General features: G+C 41.8%; 1 protein-coding gene across 1 annotated transcript in view; it reads left to right on the forward strand.

Moving 5' to 3' along the window:
* The window catches only part of LOC136675087 (astrotactin-2-like), a 469,599-nt gene that overhangs the window by 150,988 nt on the left and 293,711 nt on the right, over positions 1-24,900 (forward strand). Inside the window, exon 3 of the mRNA XM_066651501.1 lies at positions 8,608-9,010. Within this exon, the coding sequence (XP_066507598.1) occupies positions 8,608-9,010 (403 nt within the window). The remainder of the gene's footprint in view (positions 1-8,607; positions 9,011-24,900) is intronic.

Here is a 24,900-nt window from a genome sequence, read left to right on the forward strand (position 1 = left end):
TTTATTCTTAAGTCAGAAAAAGAGGGACAGTACTAGTGGAGTGTCAGGTGACAATATTAATATACAGTTACATTTTGGCTCAGCAGGGAGTGTCACAGTCACACAGTCCCAGGGTCCTGGAGGTTGTGGGTTCGAGTCCCGCTCCTGGTGACTGTCTGTGAGGAGTGTGGTGTTTTCTCCCTGTGTCTGCGTGGGTTTCCTCTGGGTGACTGTCTGTGAGGAGTGTGGTGTGTTCTCCCTGTGTCTGTGTGGGTTTCCACCGGGTGACTGTCTGTGAGGAGTGTGGTGTGTTCTCCCTGTGTCTGCGTGGGTTTCCACCAGTTGACTGTCTGTGAGGAGTGTGGTGTGTTCTCCCTGTGTCTGTGTTGGTTTCCTCTGGGTGACTGTCTGTGAGGAGTGTGGTGTGTTCTCCCTGTGTCTGCATTGGTTTCCTCCGGGTGACTGTCTGTGAGGAGTGTGGTGTGTTCTCCCTGTGTCTGTGTGGGTTTCCTCCGGAAGACTGTCTGTGAGGAGTGTGGTGTGTTCTCACTGTGTCTGTGTGGGTTTCCTCCGGAAGACTGTCTGTGACGAGTGTGGTGTGTTCTCCCTGTGTCTGCATTGGTTTCCTCCGGGTGACTGTCTGTGAGGAGTGTGGTGTGTTCTCCCTGTGTCTGTGTTGGTTTCCTCTGGGTGACTGTCTGTGAGGAGTGTGGTGTGTTCTCCCTGTGTCTGCATTGGTTTCCTCCGGGTGACTGTCTGTGAGGAGTGTGGTGTGTTCTCCCTGTGTCTGTGTTGGTTTCCTCTGGGTGACTGTCTGTGAGGAGTGTGGTGTGTTCTCCCTGTGTCTGCATTGGTTTCCTCCGGGTGACTGTCTGTGAGGAGTGTGGTGTGTTCTCCCTGTGTCTGCATTGGTTTCCTCCGGAAGACTGTCTGTGACGAGTGTGGTGTGTTCTCCCTGTGTCTGTGTGGGTTTCCTCCGGAAGACTGTCTGTAAGGAGTGTGGTGTGTTCTCCCTGTGTCTGCGTGGGTTTCCTCAGGGTGCTCCCGATTCCTCCCACACTCCAAAAACACATATTGGTAGGTGGATTGGCGATGTGTGATCACTCAAATGTGTGAGTGTGTGTCACCCTGTGAAGGACTAGTGCCCCCTCCAGGGTGTGTTTCAGTGAATAAAAGCATATTTTTGTTCCAAGCAAGCTGCATATTTCTGGGATTCTTTCAAATGTTATTTTATTATCTTTAAGGGCTAATAATGAATCCATTGTGAGTGGGTGATTTTTACCTAGTAAGCTTTGTAGGAAAAAAAGTCATTATTAAAAACAGGCTCATATCTCGTTTCTTCTGTTTTCTTTGCACTCCAGCTGCAATACCTACATGCCTCACTAGTGGCGCGCACTTCACATTTTGAGACACGCTGACTTAAGGCCTTGTCTGCCACTTAATGAAGCTTCAGTGGTTAAAAAGTGAGGCTGTAATATAAACATTACTGTAGACATCAAACAGTGGGAACGAGGAAAAAGCAGTGAGCTTGATCTGACTTGTTCTTATTGAGATTACTGAGGTAAGAAAACCCTTTTGTTTTCTCAAAGATTTTGTTTGAAATCAAGACCTTTGTGAGGATGGAGAACCTTTTGCTTGCTTTAATGTTCTGCAGGAGTCTAATTGTGTGAAATGATGCACATTTAATCTCTTTAACAATGTTATTCATTCAGTGGAAGTTTCTTCGAGGAACACCATGGGGTTCTGCTTTGACCTTGTGCTCCCTGGTTTGTTCGAGGGAATTCTGGACCAGAAAGATACTCCCAGATTCTCCTCCACATTTTGCCTCCAGGGGGGTTTCTGCTGCCTATTCAGGACTTTCAGGAAGAGCTTCTAGGAGCAGCCTCTCAAACCCGACTTTGGCTTGAGGGATAGGGGCTGCAAAATTGTAGCCTACAGGCTTGGCTACAACCCAGGATTTCAAATGTTCCACTAAAGCCTTTGGAGAAGAAATGCATGAGTAGCATGGGATACATATTTCAACAATGAGATTTGCAAACCCTGGCACTTACACCAGGAAAAGAAGAAGAGCAGATATATGAAACATTTTGAGGTAATGGTTGGTTATGATTGGGAGTTAATTTGCCAAAAATAGATCCTGTCCACTTGTGGCGCTATTTCACTAAACCTACACACAGCCTGTGTTATGAACCTGAAGACGGATCACAGAAACAGTGCTGTGTTCTCCATGTATGCATGGATTTTCTCCGGGTGATTGACTGTGAGGAGTGTGGTGTGTTCTCCCTGTGTCTGTGTGGGTTTCCTCTGGGTATTCCGGTTTCTTCACATGTTGGTAGGTGGATTGGCGACTCAAATGTGTCTGTAAGTGTGAGTGTGTGAGTGAATGTTTGAATGTGTGTCACCCTGCGAAGGACTGGCACCGCCTCCAGGGTCTGTTCCCACCTCACGCCCAGTGATTCGGGTAGGTTCTGGACCCACCGCCACCCTGAACTGTGTATACATTTGTATGACGTGATAGTCAGAATCTGTACACTGGAAACCCTGAAGTCCCATCCTTCTCATCCTCTCTCTTTTTCAGACTCTTTCTCCCATCTCTGAGATAAGGCAAAGGTCTGATGAATTTCAGGGCCGTGTTTGGAGCAGGAGGTGCCAGAGCCTTGCGACCAAATCTCACCCAAAAATGCAAATGAAAATGTGCTCAGCCTCTCTCTGCCAAAGCAGTCGGCGTATCATATGGATATTTGTGCAGTTTATCACACCAGCTCACACTGTTTTCCCACAATTCCACACAGACACCCAGCTTCACCACCCAGCTTCTGTCCACTGTGATTTTCATCAATGACAAAGACACCTTATAATGCAAGATGCTTTCAGAAAACAGCAGTAAATATTTCTACTCTTAGAGGAAGGCTTAGTTCTAGGCTTAGGTCCAAACATTGCTGTGAGGATTTGATGTGTGCTACATAGACACTAGTAAGGTCAGGTACTGATGTTGGAGGATTAGATCTGGATCCCTGCCAAAGTATACAATGGAGAACATATGCCGCAGTCTAAAGTTTGGGGACTGCTGACACTTGCCATTAAGCAGGTGACTCCAGGCTCTTATACAACAGCTCCATAGTCACTAATTGCTAATCAAGCTGCAAGGATCTTAATCTGACTGAAGACACTAGATAAAAATGATGTCCACACCTGTCTGGACATATAGGGTAGTATAGGGATTGTGTGCTAGCCCTGAGCCACTGTGTTTGCAGTAAAGACGCATTAACAGAATTGTTCAGGATCTGGTGTGTACTGTATTTTGAGTGTGTTATTTATACCCTCGTCTCTGTTTTTTTGACTGGATCACACTGTCTGTAATGGCATGCCTTCAAAACCTGCTGCACCAGATGGTCTCAGAAGTCTGTCGTGGTTCGACTGCTTGTTTATTCTTAATTATCTCTTAAACATTGCGAGAATATTTGCCATGTGTCTTTATCGTTTGGTGTTTGGCCTCAGCTTCAGCCGAGAGATGGCAGGAAATAAAAGAAAATTAAATTAAAAGTAAAAGTGAAATGGAAGGCCTGAAATAACAAACAGATTACTTTACTACAGCATGTATTTTTGTGTGTTTACTTCACCTTTTAAAGGTGTTTGGTTTTGTGTTTTAATTGATTCTGCTTTAAAGTGAGGTTTCTACATGGATTATTAAACGTTTTGAAGGTGACAACAAAATCCTGGTGTGAGTTAAAATGGATTTTTTCCTCTCTTTTAACTCTGTGAAGGTGGAGAAATACTGTGGAAAGTGCATTTGGAAAAGTAACCATTAAAGAGGTAGAAATCCTAAATGAACAGAGCTCCAGAGGCATTTTGGACTGTTTGAAATTTAATGCATAATTATGCAACTATGAAAAAAAAAATGCCTTTATCATAATACAATGCCATAACCTCAAAAGACAAAAATAAATTCTACATTAAGAGGTAGACATGTTTAAAAATGTTTGCAGTTTAATTGTTTAGTAAATTCTAAAAATTACTAAAATATGCCATTTATTGAAACTAATTGGTTTTATTATGATGTCATAATGCTTTGCAAAATTTCATTAAGTTTAATATGGACACCTTTTTGTGCTACTTTTAAGTAAATTTGTAAACTACTATAATTATTTTACCAGGTTGTTATATATTTGAGTGAAACTATATTGAAATATACTATATTGTGAATGAGCGCCACCTTGTGGCAAATTATTAGTCTCCTAAATGTGAGTTACAAAACATCAGCAGCCTTTGAGGTGGTGTTTGAATATTGTAATTTAGAACATAGTGTTTAAATATTGTATTTTTTTAATCCAAATTAATATTTCAAAGTATTGCATGAGTATTGCATGTCCCTGACTTTATATTAGTTTGTTTCCAACACTGTGATTATTAATGTTTCCCTGAAAACCTCTCACACCTTACTCAGAGAGCAGTGGTCATTTACTTCCTGTTAGAGAGGCTTTAAAGACAGAGTTTGAGTGGAACAGTGGATATTATCTGTAATATCTTTCATATCAGACGCCTGTTTTCCCACCCAACCGTTAAGATATAGAAATGCACCCCCATTCTAAACATGTTGTCCATTTACAGGCAGAGATTTTAGCTCTGTAGCACATGCTTCGGTTGTGCCTTATAACTGTGTAATTACACTTTAAGCCCACAGTTAGAAACACTGTACCCACAGAGACAACTCAGATTTACATTAGTTACATGAGTTCAGATGCTGTGAATGTCTTGCTTACTGATGATATTCGTTATTTCTCACCAGTCGTTACAGATCTGTGTTATTAACATATTACTACATAGTTATTAGAGACACAACACTATGTGGGATGGTATTTGTTGCTATTCTAACCCCAGCACATTGCTGTAAAGTGCAGTCTGTTAAGGCACTTGACGTCTGCGTCCATTTGGAGTAATTTGAGAGTTTCAGAGTTTAAAGCAGGACTCTTCCTGATCTCATTTCTTTCCCATTGAACTTTGAGGGGAGTTGATTTGGGGGCAGCGCTGGTTTCTGTGGGAGATTAATGAACACACTGGGTGCTGGGTGAAATGCTCCTGTCCAGAACTGTGTGATTTATGGACAGCCAGCAGAGCAGGGCCCAGTAATTTAAGATGGGTTTGTTTTCATTCATGAAGATGGAATTTTTCAATTCAGTGATTAATAACTCCCACTCTACCCTCTTGTTTATTGAACGAGCGAGAGAGCGAGAGAGAGAGTGACAGAGCGAGAGAGAGAGAGAGAGAGAGAGAGAGAGAGTTGGGAAATTCATATGGGGATTATTTCTCATTCTCTCAGTTTCCAAAGAAAGAAAGAAAGAAAGAAAGAAATTGGAGATTAGAATTAAATAATCTAAATAAATGAAATATTTACAGAATTTCCCACAACAGAGAACTAAAATATTGAACATAAATCACAGAATTGCTACACATTGCCAGTTGTTTTGGTCATGGTCATGAGGTAAATGGAGGTGATGGAAGTGTTAGTGGTCTTACCCATCAACTCTTATTGCTGTGTTTGCCCAAGCTGGGATTTGAACCCCTGTCTTCTGTATCAACAGCTGTGTTGGGTGTGTTTGGCCTCAGTCACCAGCCAGTAGCCAGTTCACCAACATGCCATTGTCACACTGTGTGGCTTTGAAGCACGAATGACACTAAGAGTCTAAACTCTCACTGTACACCTAAAGCTTAACTCTACCTCACACTAACCCTAACCTTAATCCTAAAGTCCTCAGTCCTCCTCTGCATATTGTTTGCCCCTTTATGGTGTATATGAACTTGAATTTCATGTCATTTTTCATATATTTTACTGCATGTAAGGATGGGGTTGTCAGTGACTGCTTGTAAATCAAGTTTCTCTTTGAGAACTTTAATAACAAACTGAACTGAACTAATCCTAACCCTCATCTTCACCCCAACAATAACACTACCCCTACCCCTACATCAGCAAGTGCTTTTCAGGTCTGAGTGGCCCAAAACCATGACACTGAAAGACTGATCAACACTAGAATGCTTTAGGGATGGTTTTGTAGGGGTCTTTGCAAGCATCAAAATAATGACACAAGTGTGTTTACATTTAAAAAAAAAATAAATAAATAAATATATAATAGTAATAATAACGATGCTATTAAGTGAATGAAAAAATATGAAATATCGAACAGTTTGATTGTAATCACAAACATTTATAGATTCATTTTCTTACATTTGATTTTTTTTTTCAACTTATTAAATTTTTCAGTGAAGTCTTTTTTAACTGAAACAGTGGGAGGAGTGTAAGAGTGTTAAAGACTGAACAAGGTTGTATCTCTCTGCATAGTCTCTCTCTCTCTCTCTCTGACAGTTGATTGGTGAGTTAAGAGTATTATGCGTGAGCAGCTTGTGTGAGCGCCACTCTTTGATGTTTCTGACGTGGCATGAAATAGGACAAACCACAGAGCAATGGATCTCTCGCTTCTTTTGAGCCGTGCAGAGCCCCGAGGCCAAGCGCAGGAACGACAGAAGAAACTGTGTTTCAACTTACTCTCAGAGTCTGAGAAACGTGGACAGAGTTTGGCGATATTTTCACTTCACGAAAGGCCAATCTGACAACTGAGAGCATCTTAAATCTACAAAATAATGCTGTAATTAAAATATAAACAATCTCTGGCAGCTGGAGGTTCAGGCAGAGCGCTAGAAAGTGTTACAGTGAACATCACCATTTCCAGGTCTATAACAGGTATTACTGTAAGTGTACCAAAGTGTAAGGTCCAGTAAATTGATACAATGAAAGCTGGAGGTTCAGGCAGAGCAGTGGAAAGCACCCACAAAATATAGTCTTAAGGGATGTTTTGTAACAGGAATTATGTGAAATTTACGGTAATATAAAAATTTATAAAATGAAAATAACATATTTTATACATTGGTTCAAAATGACTTCCTGGCCAGAATTAATATGTATTTATTTATTTATTTTATAAATTAGATTAAATTAGCCCCCTCCAGGGTGTATTCCCGCCTTGCGCCCAATGATTCCAGGTAGGCTCTGGACCCCCCGCGACCCTAAATTGGATAAGCGGTTACAGATAATGGATGGATGGATTAGATTAAATTAATACTTTATTTAATAATGTTGATTAAGAATAGTGTTCTCCCTGTGTCTGTGTGGGTTTCCTCCGGGTGCTCCGGTTTCCTCCCACAGTCCAAAAACACATGTTGGTAGGTGGATTGGCCACTCAAAAGTGTCTGTAGGTGTTTGTGTGTCGCACTGTGAAAGACTGGCGCCCCTCCAGGGTGTATTCACACCTTGCGCCCAATGATTGCAGGTAGGCTCCGGACCCGTCGCGACCCTGAACTGGACAAGGGTTACAGATAATGAGTGAACGAATGAATGATTAAGTATAATGTGGTGTTTACAAACAATGGTTTAAAGCTTTGTAGATTCTTAATTGTTACTAATGTCATCAAACCCTTATACTCTATATTTCCCTAATCTCATTTATTATCTACAAACACAGAAATAAAAAAAATAATCTAAAAATCTATTTCAATCATTCTCCTACTCATAGGACTATATCATAATGATAAACACTGGCAACATTTCAGAAGCACTCTGTTTACAAGATATGACTTTGCCGTCTTGAGTTCCAGACAACATTTGGAATGAAGTGAAGCAGTTTCAGACGCAGCGTCTACTATTTAAGGTGGTATCTCTCTGTAATGAGATGTGCCAGATGCGACTGGCTTGGAATAAACTCTCAGAGTGTTTTGCCAGAGGGGAAATGGTGGCAATAACTCAAGGCAGTACTTTTGCCTGGGAAGTAGTTTTAGCGATTCTCTCACTGTTGCGTTTCTAACTTATACCTGATCATCTGAGGCTGCTGGACACATCCGGTGTGTTTCTGCCCCGGCATTTAACCACCCTACATCCCTCAGGGTGTGTTTACCACTGGTCCTGCCTCATGACATTCTGCTAATTACACTCTAGGTGCTTCTTCAAGGGTTATTGGTGATTTTCAGCTTTGCATGGTGAATGGGTTCTTCACATTGATGAAGAATGTGCTAAAGATGGTTCTATAGCACTCAAAACTGTTCTTCTATTGTTACAATGTCAAGCTTTTATGAGGAACCATTTGGGGACATATAGAACCCTATTCTATAAGGTGCTATATAGAACCATCTACAGCACATTCCCCATCAACATGAAAAACCCCTTCATGATGCAAAGAACCCTTTAATCATGCAGAAGTTTCTTCAAGTGTGCAAGGTTCTATATAGTATTTTTATTTAATAAAGAACCCTTGAAGAACCTTAAAGCACCAAAAAGGTTCTTGTAACAATAGAAGAACCCTTTAGATACCATAGAGAGGCACTTATACATTTCTAAAATATAATATAATCATATTAACTATGTAAAGTTGTAATTACACATTAATAACTGAAATGTAGATGTAATATAAACAAAACAAGCAATAATTCTCTATTTCAATGGTTAAACTAGAGATTTCTTCATCTGCTGACTCTTCAGTTCTTACTCCTGATAACTCCATAACGTATATATTAATTTCATAGCAGTTTTAATAGTTATATATTTATAACTTCCTCTCTCTCTCTCTCTCTCTCTCTCTCTCACAGGGAGGCCTGATAGCACTCCTCCTCCTCATCCTCCTCTTCACCCTGGTGCTCTACACCCGTCAGCGTTGGTGCCGGCGGCGCAGAGCTCCTCAGAAAAGCGCCAGCACCGAGGCCACCCATGAGATCCACTACATTCCCTCAGTCCTGCTGGGCCCCCCACAAACCCGGGATGGCTTCAGGGGTCCGAGGGCCCACCAGCACTCCTCTGTCATCGGCATGCCCATCCGAGAGACCCCCATCCTGGATGACTGCGACTGTGAGGACGACGACCAGCCGGGACAGCTGCCCGACGGGAAACTTCAACTGGACGAGGACTTCAGCAGCCAGGGCACGCGCAGTGTGGACAGCCTCGGCAAAGGAGGAGGAGGAGAGGTCAACCATAAACACACTCTGGACAACAGAGGTGAGGGCTGTTGGTCTTTATCGGGTTTTTAGCGCGGATCTCATCTGAACATGGACTGTTTAAGGATGTCCTTGTGAAAGTCTAACAGTAGGCATTGACTTGGTCTTCAGCAGATGTTTGGAAACAGTTGGTTGTAGTGAAACAGAATGTAGAGTTGGTGATTCTTGGGAATGATTGAAGATGCTTTTGTTATTGGATGCACTGGGATCATGCCTTGAACTTTGATATTGGTCTGATTTCCAGTTAGTCTTTAAAAAAAATGTCTATACCATCATTCACTCATTCATTTTATTCCAGAGTCATTAATCAAAAATCCGGAATACACAGGACAGAGCACACATTTGTCTATTGTGTGTTACAGTTTGGGGCAGTTAAATAAATCAGGGCTTTCTTGGAAAAAAAGCAGTGTCTGAAATGGTGCCAGCAGCTTTCCCAATGACAGATATTTTGTCAGAAGATGGGCATCTGTCACTGGCAACAACATGCCTGTCTGTCAGAATGAAAAATCAAGATAACACCCACTTAGCATAGTCCCGTTCATGTCTCTTTACACACCACGGGAAATGGCTTGCCTTGTCTCTACCAGCTATAAGTTTCAGCGCTGTTGAAAAAATAAAATGCCGCCAGCAAAATCTGAACCATATCCTCCATCATCCTCATCGTGACACTTAACTAAAGCTAAAGATGCCAGAAACAGTGGCGTTTCCCTGCCACCTTTTAAAGTGACACCTACGTGGCATACCCTAGTGTCTGGGGGCTTGGATTTGCAGTCACCTGCCAAGCAGAGGCTAATTATAGCCATTGACCCGAATTTGCAGTGAGATGTGGGCAGAGTAGAGAGGCTCCAGAGAGAGAGAGAGAGAGAGAGAGAGAGAGAGAGAGAGAGAGAGAGAGAGAGAGAGAGAGAGAGAGAGACCATTGACTCTCCACTGATGAGTTGCTTTAGAGGTATCCCAAAGGAGGACCACCAAGGTTGGTTAGTTCACAATGAGGATGTTGGGTTTAGAGTTCAGTATTGGCACAGTTTCCTACCAGAACCTCATCTAAATCTCCTGTGGACCCCGACTAACCATCACACCTCCTCAGATCCTGACAACCCATCTTCAGACCAGGACCTTCCATCAGAACCCTCTTCTGAGACCCCCTCAAACCCCAACTGCTTATTAGACACATTCTTTAAGACTGTTTTAGAACACAACTGACAAAATAATTGACTGTGCAAAATATCATCTACCACTCAAACACCTCTTCAACTACCGATTCAGACCACAGCTACCTATTAGACCACAGTTACCCATTCAGACCATAACTACCCATTCAGACCACAACTACCCATTCAGACCACAACTACCTATCAGACCACAACTACCCATTCAGACCATAACTACCCATTCAGACCACAACTACCTATCAGACCACAACTACCCATTCAGGCCATAACTACCCATTCAGACCATAACTACCCATTCAGACCACAGCTACCTATCAGACCACAACTACCCATTCAGACCACAACTACCTATCAGACCACAACTACCCATTCAGACCATAACTACCCATTCGGACCACAACTACCCATTCAGACCACAACTACCTATCAGACCACAACTACCCATTCAGACCACAACTACCTATCAGACCACAACTACCCATTCAGACCATAACTACCCATTCAGAACACAACTACCTATCAGACCACAACTACCCATTCAGACCACAACTACCTATCAGACCACAACTACCCATTCAGACCATAACTACCCATTCAGACCACAACTACCTATCAAACCACAACTACCCATTCAGACCACAACTACCTATCAGACCACAACTACCCATTTATACCATAACTACCCATTCAGACCACAACTACCTATCAGACCACAACTACCCATTCAGACCACAACTACCTATCAGACCACAACTACCCATTCAGACCATAACTACCCATTAGACCCCTCCTCAGCTACCCATCAGACTCCTCCTCAACTACCCATCAGACCCCTCCCCAACTACCCATCAGACCCCTCCTCAACTATCCATTCAGTCTATAACTATCCATCAGACCCCTCCTCAACTACCCCTCAGACCCATCCTCAAATACCCATCAGACCCCTCCTCATCTATCCATTCAGTCTATAACTATCCATCAGACCCCTCCTCAACTACCCCTCAGACCCATCCTCAACTACCCATCAGACCCCTCCCCAACTACCCATGGGACCCCTCCTCAACTACCATCAGACCCCTCCTCAACTACCCATTCAGACCATAACTACCCATCAGACCCCTCCTCAACTACCCTTTCAGACCATAACTACCCATAAGACCCCTCCTCAAATACCCATGGGACCCCTACTCAACTACCTATCAGACCTCTCCCCAACTACCCATCAGACCCCTCCTCAACTACCTATCAGACCTCTCCTCAACTACCCATCAGACTCCTCCTTATCTACCCATTAAGACTTAAACTAACCATCATTCTCCTTATGTGATAACCATTCAGACCCCATTTACTCACCTGACCCCTCCTCAAAGACTCATTCTGACCCCAACTACCAATCAGACCCCTCCTCTGACACCTATTCCAACCCCGAGTACACATCTCAGCCCTTACATTACAATAGTGTGGACACATGGCAGAATAAATGCAGCTAAGAACATCAAACTGGGCTTTTGGCCAGATTTAATTTCACCAGGATCAAAGTAAGAGAAGGGGTCATATTAATGACCACTGCTCACACTGGACCTCAGCTAACCTCAGCAACACCAGCAGAGTCCAGCTTCAATCATTTACTGACCATTTCTGATGGATCATTGTGGTCAAGGCTAGTGTGTGTGTGTGTGTGTGTGTGTGTGTGTGTGTGTGTGTGTGTATGTGTATGTGTGTGTGTGTGTGCGTGTGTGTGTGTGTGTGTGTGTGTGTGTGTCATGTTGAATTATGCATGTCCAAAAGTTAACTGCTCCCTTTTCCTGTGGATGGCCAGAGTGACCCCACTATTTATCATTCCGAAAAAGCAATTTAGCCGACTCATCCCGGGTGACCCCTGGTGATCCCTGAGCTGGAGATGAGCAGGAGATAGCGATGGACACTGGGATATCACTTTGGTTTCTTTAATCATGTTTGTTCAGGTGCTGTGTAACCCTGTTAAGGACACATTTGAATTATTTATCCATTGGGGCCCTGTGTGTGTGTGTGTGTGTGTGTGTGTGTGTGTGTTGTGGTTGTTGTGTGATTCCTCTTAAGGTGGAAAAGTTTCTTAATGAATTTGCAGCCTGGAAAACCCTATGGCTTTCTAGCTTTTTACCTAACAGAGTCCAAAAGGCAAAGTAAGACACTTATACACTCCAATGTCACACACATACACACACACACAAACACAGTCAAATATTCCTTGAAGCATATCATTGGTTGGATAATATCCGAGGGATAAAAATGGATGATGAGTGGTTTTAATCATCTCCTGTTCTCTTTGTCAAGTGGAAAATAAAAAGAACGAATTAAGCATCTCTGAAATACAAGCCCTCACCACTGATACATGAAACATTGCTCATGATATAACTGTTTTAAAATCTCAGGCAGTTCTTACGTGGACATATGTCAAAATTATTATTGTGGCACTCTTTATAACCTGATGGTTTAAGAACACAGCTTTATAGACACTGAGATTTAAAACAAAAATCAAATTTAATAACCTCACACTCTTATAAAACATAAAGGGGGAGTTTAGAGTGATGCCAAAAAGAGAACCCATTTTTAGTTCCATAAAAAATAAATAAATAAACATTTTGTGCTCAGTGGAGCAACAGGTAATGTCTCTGTCACTGGAGGTTGTGGGTTCGAGTCCCGCTCCGGGTGACTGTCTGTGGTGTGTTCTCCCTGTGTCTGCGTGGGTTTCCTCCGGGTGGCAGTCTCTGAGGAGTTGGTGTGTTCTCTCTGTGTCTGCGTGGGTTTCCTCCAGGTGCTCCGATTTCCTCTCACGCTCCAAAAACACACATTGGTAGGTGGATTGGAGACTCAAAATTGTCCGTAGGTCTGAGTGTGTGAGTGAATGTGTGTTGCCATGTGAAGGACTGGCGCCCCCTCCAGGGTGTGTTCCTGCCTTGTGCCTAGTGATTCCGGGTTGGCTCTGGACCCACCCACCCACCTCCACTCTGAACTAGATAAGAGTTGCAGACAATGAATGAACGAATGAATAAACATTGGTTTAACAGAGGTGTGAGTGTGAACAACCTTTTTAAAGATTTAAAAATCCATCACTGGATCTTAAAATTATTTACTCATTAAAATCGTTATCAAAAATGTTTAGCCAAAGTGATATTTCTTTGGCTCTGCTCAAAGCACCTCCTGTAGCACCTTTATTGTTAAGAGTGCATCAGAGTGCTCCATCCCTCTGGAAATTGCAGTTTTCCTACTTTGACATTATAAGGTTTGTTGATAATAGAAGTGTGGACAGCTGAGAGGATCATCGGAGTCTCATTCCCTTCCATCACAGACATTTACACCACCCGCTGCATCCACAAAGCCACCAGCACTGTGGAGGACCCCTCCCACCCCTCACACAAACTGTTCTCTCACCTGCCGTCAAGAAGAAGGTACCACCGCATCTGGTCCAACACGGCCAGACTCTGCAACAGCTTCTTCCCCACACGCCATCAGACTCAAAGTCCACACACACACACACACACACACACACACACACACACACACACACTTACATTTATCAAACACGTATCCCCCAAAACGTGCTAAGCAATTTTTGCACTTACCTACTGCCTCACACTGGGACCTGGACTCTTTTAGCACACGTTTTGTGCATTTGTTGCACATTGTATAATTTGCACATTACTTCTAACATCTTAAGGCTTGCTGCTAAAAGCACAACACTAACCTGTGCTGTACTCTACTACTGTACTCTTCACTGCTGTAATTTAACATTCAAGGGTTTTATGTCAACTACATCTCTTTGCTAGAAGTGCGCATCACAGATTACATTCATGGTGAAGTCTCCTGGCCTCATTTATCTTTACTTTAGATCAGAATCTTTCGGAAGTTCTCAGACAGCTCTATTCCGCACAAAGTTTGCTGTTTACCCCGTAAAGTCCCACTCTCGGTTGAAGCTGCCGTTGTTTAGTCTTTGGACGGTAGAGATATCATCAGTCCTTATCCCACCGATGAGGGATGAAAATCCCTGTAAGTGATGTGGACAAACAGCCGGGGCCAGGGCTTGAATAAATCATTAAGCGTATTCCTCTGGCATAGTGCCAGGTCCGGCTCAGCCCAGCGCTCCCTCGTTATCACGCCAATTAATTCACATCGCCCAGCCTTCACGCGCTGACCTTGCTCTCGCCTTATCTTTTAATCTGGGGGAGTAGCCGGATCACCGGTTCATGAAAGGACGCATTGGTAAACTGGGCTTTGTTTGGAAGACATCCTTGAAAGAGCTTTAGCTACCAAACTTCAGGCCACAGGGTAGTGTTTACTATTTATTCGTTATTAATATCTGTTTACTAGCACTGATTGTGTGAATGGCTGAGAAACGCAAGTAAGCTCTCTGACTCTGGTGTTTAGAAAAAGCAAGGTATCAAGGTTATCGAATGATCCAAGAAATATTCATTATTCTTGCTCCAGTCTTGATTTACTGATATATTTGCTGTCATTATTTTGGCTCTAGTTTTGTTCCCATTTAGACCCCAGCCCAGAAACTAAGTCCCATATTACACCTGATGTCAAGTTGTTGCAAACAATGCCATGCCTGTGCTCAGAGTTTTCTCTTCTTAGCTGACACTTTTATGACTTTTATTACACTTTTATTTCAAGCCCAATCTGACCATAATCAGTGTTTACTATTTCCCCATATAATTTTAGCTTTACCTTTCATTCAGCCTTAGAAAAACAAAGATATGGTCAGGCAACAGGATTTGACACCCTTTACCAAGCACATGAATGCAATAAAGAGGGGTCTAAAGGGTCTTCACGGTCCGGGACTATCTATAAACAGCGAAAAATTGAATTCCATCATGCACCAAAGAGGCAGGTTGAAGGTTAATTCAGCTTGCAGTCCCTTGAGGTGAAGAGAGAATGGCTCTATCTCAGCATTCACAAACCCATCCCTCTGCTAATCGCTAGCTGTTAGCTATTGTCCACTAAACAATAAGCGGGGCAGGCCCTGTTGGGTTACAGCGTCAGGGGACACTGGTGTTTGACACTGAAAGCACTCCTCTGGGAGGAAAGGTGTTTCACTCTGGATGCTCATGTGCATCAGCAACATTTTACCGGTGGTGCAAGAGAAAGCCATGCCTTGAAATCATTGTGAGATTGACGTTTACTCTGTGTGATCTTGGTTTATTAATATCAGTCCATTCTAAATATATACATAAATATAAATGGCACAGTCACACAGCTCCAGGGACATGGAGGTTGTGGGTTTGAGTCCCGCTCCGGGTGACTGTCTGTGAGGAGTGTGGTGTGTTCTCTCTGTGTCTGCGTGGGTTTCCTACAGGTGACTGTCTGTGAGGAGTGTGGTGTGTTCTCCCTGTGTCTGCGTGGGTTTCCTACAGGTGACTGTCTGTGAGGAGTGTGATGTGTTCTCCCTGTGTCTGCGTGGGTTTCCTACAGGTGACTGTCTGTGAGGAGTGTGGTGTGTTCTCCCTGTGTCTGTATGGGTTTCCTCCGGGTGACTGTCTGTGAGGAATGTAGTGTGTTCTCTCTGTGTCTCTGTGGGTTTCCTCTGGGTGACTGTCTGTGAGGAGTGTGGTGTGTTCTCTCTTTGTCTGCGTGGGTTTCCTCCGGGTGACTGTCTGTGAGTAGTGTGGTGTGTTCTCCCTGTGTCTGTGTGGGTTTCCTCCGGGTGACTGTCTGTGAGGAGTGTGGTTGGTTCTCTCTGTGTCTCTGTGGGTTTCCTCCGGGTGACTGTCTGTGAGGAGTGTGGTGTGTTCTCTCTGTGTCTGCGTGGGTTTCCTCCGGGTGATTGTCTGTGAGGAGTGTGGTGTGTTCTCCCTGTGTCTCTGTGGGTTTCCTCCGGGTGATTATCTGTGAGAAGTATGGTGTGTTCTCCCTGTGTCTCTGTGGGTTTCCTCCGGGTGATCCGGTTTCCTCACACGCTCTAAAAACACACGTTGGTAAGTGGATTAGTGACTCAAAAGTTTCCGTAGGTGTGAGTGTGTGAGTGAATGTGTGAGTGTGTGTCACCCTGCGAAAGACTGGTGCCCCCTGCAGGTTGTGTTTCCACCTTACACCCTGATTTCAACGGGATAAGTGTTTATAAAAAAAATGAATGAATGAATAGCCAGTTGGAGTTTCAATCCAGTATTAATCTGTAATTCTTAATTAATATTTTAACAGTCATCAACATATAGTAATCAGCTGCGAGTGAAAGTTGTAGTTTTATTGTAATAACTGAAGAGTTATAATAATCTGGTGTGATGTGTATAATGTTTACAGTCTGACAGTTGTAACTGTGGTTGACTGTAATTCAGTATGAATTGCTGATGTATAATTTTAGGACCCATTGAATATTTCAAGACGTGTTTTAGATTGAAACTGTAGACAGCACCTTTAATGCATTGTTTTACATATTTTAAAATCTGACTCTAAATCTGAATTGACTGTGATTCACATCATCCCGTTGCCATCTGTGAAGCACGATGCCAGTGAAACTGATTCACTTCACGGTGTTACTGCAGAGGCTGCAGCAGCATGGATTCTGAAAGCACAGATTCAATCCAGTGCCTCAGAACTTATTGGATTGCACTTCACCTTGCTGCAGCACAATGGCTGGAAACACAGCACCAAGGCATTTCTGGAGTTTCTGGAGCCCAGAAGCACTCTGACAAGTCACTCACCCAATCTGAACCCAGCTGAGCAGCATCCCAATGGAAATAGTAGTCTTAAAAGACAGGCAGTGGTTCACCAGGGAGGACAGACAGCATTTGGTGATGTGTTTTGGTCACAGATTTTAAAGAACTTTCAATCAAGCAGAAGGCATTTTATCTTTGTTTAAGATGAGGTTGTGATGTCTATTTGTGATTGTCTCTTTGAAACTGGGAGACGTGGGTCAAAAGTATGGCCTGTTTTTGTAATTGGAGACATGTAATTGTCAAATTGCTTTAAAGTCGTACGCGTGCATCATTTCAAAACTGACATTTATGCAGGTGGAGTGATTTGGATCCAGTGTGAATCTACATAGTGGTTTCTGTAGCCTGGTAGTTATAAATGTTATCTAATTTGAATCCAGTTCAGCTGGACTATGTAGTTTGCTTGTAATATATGTTTAGTGATAATTCTCCAGTTTGAATCTGGAGTAGGTCTGATTTCTGGAGTGTGGCTTAATGAGAGTGGCTTGATTGTAGTCCAATAGGAATTTACAAAGTGCTTTCTTTATTCTGGTGGTAATAATGTTAGATTGACTGTAATTCAGCATGAATCTGAGCTACATTATTCCAAATCTAGATTTGATGATAAGAAATCTAAAGTAAATTCAATCCAGTATGAATTTGCAGTGTGTCTGCTTTCCAAAGTCTGATCATAATATAAGTGTAGTGATTGCAACAAGTGTGAATCAATAGAGTTTTTTTTTTTTTTTTTTTTTTTTTTTTTTTTAGTTTGAATGTGATGAATATGGAGTGACTGTAATTCAGTGTGAATCTGTAGTAGCTCTGGTTTCTGGAGTATGGTCGTAACAAATGTAGAGTGATTTAAATCCAGTATGGATCTGAAGTCGGTCGTTGTAATGAATCCAGTATGAATCTGAAGTCGGTCGTTGTAATGAATCCAGTAAGAATCTGAAGTTGGCCGTTGTAATGAATCCAGTATGAATCTGAAGTCGGTCGTTGTAATGAATCCAATATGAATCTGAAGTCGGTCGTTGTAATGAATCCAGTATGAATCTGAAGTTGGTCGTTGTAATGAATCCAGTATGAATCTGAAGTCGGTCGTTGTAATGAATCCAGTATGAATTTAAAGTTGGTCGTTGTAATGAATCCAGTATGAATTTAAAGTCGGTCCTTGTAATGAATCCAGTATGTATCTGAAGTCGGTCGTTGTAATGAATCCAGTATGAATCTGAAGTCGGTCGTTGTAATGAATCCAGTATGAATCTGAAGTCGGTCGTTGTAATGAATCCAGTATGAATCTGAAGTCGGTCGTTGTAATGAATCCAGTATAAATCTGAAGTCGGTCATTGTAATGAATCCAGTATGAATCTGAAGTCGGTCGTTGTAATGAATCCAGTATGAATCTGAAGTCGGTCGTTGTAATGAATCCAGTATAAATCTGAAGTCGGACGTTGTAATGAATCCAGAATGAATTTAAAGTCGGTCGTTGTAATGAATCCAGTATGAATCTGAAGTTGGTCGTTGTAATGAATCCAGTATGAATCTGAAGTCGGTCGTTGTAATAAATCCAGTATAAATCTGAAGTCGGTCGTTGTAATGAATCCAGAATGAATTTAAAGTCGGTCGTTGTAATGAATCCAGTATGAATCTGAAGTTGGTCGTTGTAATGAATCCAGTATGAATCTGAAGTTGGTCGTTGTAATGAATCCAGTATGAATCTGAAGTCGGTCGTTGTAATGAATCCAGTATGAATCTGAAGTCGGTCGTTGTAATGAATCCAGTATGAATCTGAAGTCGGTCGTTGTAATGAATCCAGTATGAATCTGAAGTCGGTCGTTGTAATGAATGCAGTATAAATCTGAAGTCGGTCATTGTAATGAATCCAGTATGAATCTGAAGTCGGTCGTTGTAATGAATCCAGTATGAATCTGAAGTCGGTCGTTGTAATGAATCCAGTATAAATCTGAAGTCGGTCGTTGTAATGAATTCAGAATGAATTTAAAGTCGGTCGTTGTAATGAATCCAGTATGAATCTGAAGTCGGTCGTTGTAATGAATCCAGTATGAATCTGAAGTCGGTCGTTGTAATAAATCCAGTATAAATCTGAAGTCGGTCGTTGTAATGAATCCAGAATGAATTTAAAGTCGGTCGTTGTAATGAATCCAGTATGAATCTGAAGTTGGTCGTTGTAATGAATCCAGTATGAATCTGAAGTTGGTCGTTGTAATGAATCCAGTATGAATCTGAAGTCGGTCGTTGTAATGAATCCAGTATGAATCTGAAGTCGGTCGTTGTAATGAATCCAGTATAAATCTGAAGTCGGTCGTTGTAATGAATCCAGAATGAATTTAAAGTCGGTCGTTGTAATGAATCCAGTATGAATCTGAAGTCGGTCGTTGTAATGAATCCAGTATGAATCTGAAGTCGGTCGTTGTAATGAATCCAGTATAAATCTGAAGTCGGTCGTTGTAATGAATCCAGAATGAATTTAAAGTCGGTCGTTGTAATGAATCCAGTATGAATCTGAAGTTGGTCGTTGTAATGAATCCAGTATGAATCTGAAGTTGGTCGTTGTAATGAATCTAGTATGAATCTGAAGTCGGTCGTTGTAATGAATCCAGTATGAATCTGAAGTCGGTCGTTGTAATGAATCCAGTATAAATCTGAAGTCGGTCGTTGTAATGAATCCAGTATAAATCTGAAGTCGGTCGTTGTAATGAATCCAGTATGAATCTGAAGTCGGTCGTTGTAATGAATCCAGTTTGAATCTGAAGTCGGTCGTTGTAAATGAATCCAGTATAAATCTGAAGTCGGTCGTTGTAATGAATCCAGTATAAATTTAAAGTCGGTCGTTGTAATGAATCCAGTATGAATCTGAAGTCAGTCGTTGTAATGAATCCAGTATGAATCTGAAGTCGGTCGTTGTAATAAATCCAGTATAAATCTGAAGTCGGTCGTTGTAATGAATCCAGAATGAATTTAAAGTCGGTCGTTGTAATGAATCCAGTATGAATCTGAAGTTGGTCGTTGTAATGAATCCAGTATGAATCTGAAGTTGGTCGTTGTAATGAATCCAGTATGAATCTGAAGTCGGTCGTTGTAATGAATCCAGTATGAATCTGAAGTCGGTCGTTGTAATGAATCCAGTATAAATCTGAAGTCGGTCGTTGTAATGAATCCAGAATGAATTTAAAGTCGGTCGTTGTAATGAATCCAGTATGAATCTGAAGTCGGTCGTTGTAATGAATCCAGTATGAATCTGAAGTCGGTCGTTGTAATGAATCCAGTATAAATCTGAAGTCGGTCGTTGTAATGAATCCAGAATGAATTTAAAGTCGGTCGTTGTAATGAATCCAGTATGAATCTGAAGTTGGTCGTTGTAATGAATCCAGTATGAATCTGAAGTTGGTCGTTGTAATGAATCTAGTATGAATCTGAAGTCGGTCGTTGTAATGAATCCAGTATGAATCTGAAGTCGGTCGTTGTAATGAATCCAGTATAAATCTGAAGTCGGTCGTTGTAATGAATCCAGTATAAATCTGAAGTCGGTCGTTGTAATGAATCCAGTATGAATCTGAAGTCGGTCGTTGTAATGAATCCAGTTTGAATCTGAAGTCGGTCGTTGTAAATGAATCCAGTATAAATCTGAAGTCGGTCGTTGTAATGAATCCAGTATAAATTTAAAGTCGGTCGTTGTAATGAATCCAGTATGAATCTGAAGTCAGTCGTTGTAATGAATCCAGTATGAATCTGAAGTCGGTCGTTGTAATTAATCCAGTATGAATCTGAAGTCGGTCGTTGTAAATGAATCCAGTATAAATCTGAAGTCGGTCGTTGTAATGAATCCAGTATGAATCTGAAGTTGGTCGTTTTAATTAATCCAGTATGAATCTGAAGTCGGTCGTTGTAAATGAATCCAGTATAAATCTGAAGTCGGTCGTTGTAATGAATCCAGTATGAATCTGAAGTCGGTCGTTGTAATGAATCCAGTATAAATCTGAAGTCGGTCGTTATAATGAATCCAGTATGAAACTGCAATTGTAATTGTTCAGTGATTGCAATCCATTGTGTTTCTGCAGTAGGCCTGGTTGCTGTAATCTGATTATAATAAATATAGTTTGTTTTGAATCCAGTATGAAATGGCAGTGTGTATGTTTTCTTTTGCCTGCTTTTTTTAATTTTATAAATGTAGAGTGAGTCAAATATGTTAAGAATCTGTAGTGGGTCTAGGCTTTTCAGCCTGATTGCCAGCTTTACTACTGGTGATGCTCCTAGTTTTGACAACAACCCATTCCAGATGTAGATGGCCCATCTAGCATCACCCTGTTAGCCCTCTTGTTCATGAGCTGATGATGTAACTGTGCAGAGCTGGGAGAGGACAACTCAGCACCACTCGAAATGAAGAGACGGTGAATAAAAACAACAGCAGCTTTACTAAATATAGACTTAAATACCCAACTAAAAGCTTAAAGCAGAAACGGCGCACTTTAACCTCGCAGCCAATGTTGCTGGAGCTCAAAGCCAGAACAACAAACACTCTGTTTTTATTGTTTCCAGTCTGTAACTGTACACAATTATTTCTCCTTTTCCCGCCCACAGGAGCAGCGTACGTCTTTCAGCACCTCAGACGGTGTTGTATAAGGCCATGGTTCGTAAATGTACTTTGAGGCAATGTAATTGTGTCAGTCCCTCGGAGAGGCAATCACGGCCTATAGAAAACTCAACTCCATTGAATCAGCCTTTGATTTTAACCTCTCCATCACTTCCTTCACAGCCATGAATAACAAAGCGAGGCGAGGGGAATCAATACAGCTCCATTCAGACCATTACTTCTCCCTTTTAATCAGGCACACAGTAAACATGGAGCTTCCCTGAACACAGCTGTTCCTCTCTCTTTCTTTAAAAACCCAGTTCAAAGCAAGGGTCGAAGCTCTGGAAGTCTTTTAAACAAGCCGACGGTGGCCTTCTTCCTCCTGCCAGGCCGTGTGGCCAGTGGGTGGGCGATCAACACGATAAATTAAGTGTCACGGAGTGCTGTGGTAGGCCACTAATCTCTCAAAGCGAGCGAAGGCGAAGGACCACAATTAGCCCCACGTCATATTCATCACTCTTCAGGGTGAGAGAGAGAGAGAGAGAGAGAGAGAGAGAGAGAGAGAGAGAGAGAGAGAGAGAGAGAGAGAGAGAGAGAGAGAGAGAGAGAGAGAACTGGCAATGTGCCATGGGCAGCGCTTGTTTGCAGTGTAGTATGGACTGAGTAAATAGAGTATTTGATCAAAATGTAAATTATTTCACTCATTAATATATTTTAATAAGTTTATGGTAAACAAATATTTATTCATTGACTAAGTGAAGAGTTTGGGAGAGAGAGAGAGGCACCTGGGGGGGTGGGGGGTACATTTATGAATCAGCTCAGTACAATAGACCTCAGGCGTCAGAGATTCAACAGCTAAACCATGATCCCCTCACCTCTCTCTCTCTCTCTCTCTCTCTCTCTCTCTCTCTCTCTCTCTCTCTCTCTCTCTCACACTATCTCTCTCACTCTCTCTCTCTCACACACACACAAACACACAAACAAACACACATGCGACACTGAGACACCTCATTGCAATCAGGATTAAGTTTTAGCTGTGGGCTCTATCAAACAACTCAAAGCAATGGGAAACTAACACACACTCTCCCCTGCAGTGCAGAGGTATATGCTCTGGATTAGAGGGAGTATGCCTTAGGTTTGGTGGTCTTTACACTAGCTTTATTGCCAAGTGTGTGTGTGTGTGTGTGTGTCTGTGTGTTGGGTGGGTCTGGGGTGTTGGTGGTAGACACACTGTCAGCATATAATTAGATTTAGGTTAAAAATCATGAAAATATATTTTATTTCTCTTTCAGTGAACATTTACATCATCCAAAATACAGACCACCTTAAGGGGTGACAATGAACTGACCAAAGTACAGAGCGCCTTAAGAAAGTGACAATGAACCGACCAAAATTAAACCACCTAAACAGAGTGAGAATGAACCATCCAAAATACAGACCACCTTAAGAGAGTGGCAATGAACTGACCAAAATAAAGAACACCTTAAGAAAGTGACAATGAACCGATCAAAATACAGACCACCTTAAGAGAGTGACAATGAACTGACCAAAATAAAGAACACCTTAAGAAAGTGACAATGAACCGATCAAAATACAGACCACCTTAAGAGAGTGTCAATGAACTGACCAAAATACAGACCACCTTAACAGAGTGAGAATGAACCATCCAAAATACAGACCACCTGAACCGTTCAAAATACAGACCACCTTAATAGAGTGACTATGAACCATCCAATGTTGCTCAGAGAAACATGTTGCTCATTTTTCTTATTCATTTATTCATAAAAATATATACGTTCATCCATAAACATCAGCAGCTGCTCATAAGCTTCTGGTGGAAGGTTTATTTATTTATTTTTTTATTTTTTTATATTATTATTATTATTATTATTATTATTATCATTATTATTAATAAATACAGGTCTGTGTTCTTGGTTATCGATGGCAGATAGAGATTGGGTTAAACGATTAGGAGTGTTCCTCTAACACAAACACACACTGGGGTCAGGCGAGTGGTGTTTTTCATTAACTAGACACTGTGGACCAGATGCAGCAGTGTAACACAGCAGCGTGAAGTGAGGATGAAATAAGAGGGAAAGGAGATGTAGAGGAGAGCAGAAGGTGTAAAAACACATCGATCTGAGGCTCCAACAGTGTTCGTAAACACATCGTTGAATAGTGTGCTCTCATTTCTTGACCAAAATATCAATAACCAAACAGAAATCTCAGACTGTTCTTCAGCTACATTTGTGTGTGCAGTGTGTTTTGAAAAAATGTTTCTGTACTGAGCAACAATAATGTTTCCATCAACTGGCTTTATTCTGTTGTACTAAGGAGGGGGGCTGCTGAGCGGTGCAGTGGTCTAGAGAGCACAGTCGGTCTTGGTCTCTGGGTGGGAAGGACAGTTCTGTGCTCTCTCTCACCTCTGTTCTCATTGGCTGATGTGATGGATCTGGGCAGTTTGCATTCTACAGAGTGTTAAAATGTTCAGGTTTTGAAAGGTTTTTGTGTAATTGTAATATAATTCAAATATAATTCTCCCATTCTTTTGTTTCTTGACATTTTATAGTAAAACTGACTATTATTATTTTATTTTAAAAAAATTAACATAAAATTTGAACCATTTGGAAACAGTGAGTGAAGAGTTTATTGGTCGCTGCATTCATTATGAGCTCCATCAGGAAAAAAAAAAAAAAAAAACACTGCAGAAGACTGTGATGGGTTTGTTCTGTTCTTGGGGAGAACATTGTATCCAAAAGTACATGTGAGTTTTGGTTTAGACGATTTAAAGATGGTGATTTTGATATTAGCGTTCATGAACATGGAGTGTTCATACTTTATTTATTTGTTTATTTATTTATATTTATATTTCTTCAGATGAAATGGCATTTGGGCGGCACGGTGGCGCAGCAGGTAGTGTCGCAGTCACACAGCTCCAGGGACCTGGAGGTTGTGGGTTCGATTCCCGCTCCGGGTGACTGTCTGTGAGGAGTTGGTGTGTTCTCCCAGTGTCCGCGTGGGTTTCCTCCGGTGCTCCGGTTTCCTTCCACAGTCCAAAAACACACGTTGGTAGGTGGATTGGCGACTCAAAAGTGTCTGTAGGTGTGAGTGAATGAGTGTGTCTGTGTTGTCCTGTGAAGAACTGGCGCCCCCTCCAGGGTGTATTCCCGCCTTGCGCCCAATGATTCCAGGTATGCTCTGGACCCACCGCGACCCTGAACTGGATAAGGGTTACAGATAATGAATGAATGAATGAAATGGCAATTGTATGTTATATTTTTTAAAGTATGCATTATTTGCTGTAAAATGAAAAGAGTGAGAAATGTTTGAATTTTGAATTTACAATGATATGTAACACAAAACACACTAAAACTTGTACAGTACTTGTTTGAGCAGATCCTGCTGCTTGTGTTTCATAACAACATTAATATACTTGTGTTTTACAGAAACAAAATTGGAA

The sequence above is a fragment of the Hoplias malabaricus genome, chromosome 2 (assembly GCF_029633855.1).
Source record: "Hoplias malabaricus isolate fHopMal1 chromosome 2, fHopMal1.hap1, whole genome shotgun sequence".
NCBI classification, from domain to species: Eukaryota; Metazoa; Chordata; class Actinopteri; order Characiformes; family Erythrinidae; genus Hoplias; species Hoplias malabaricus.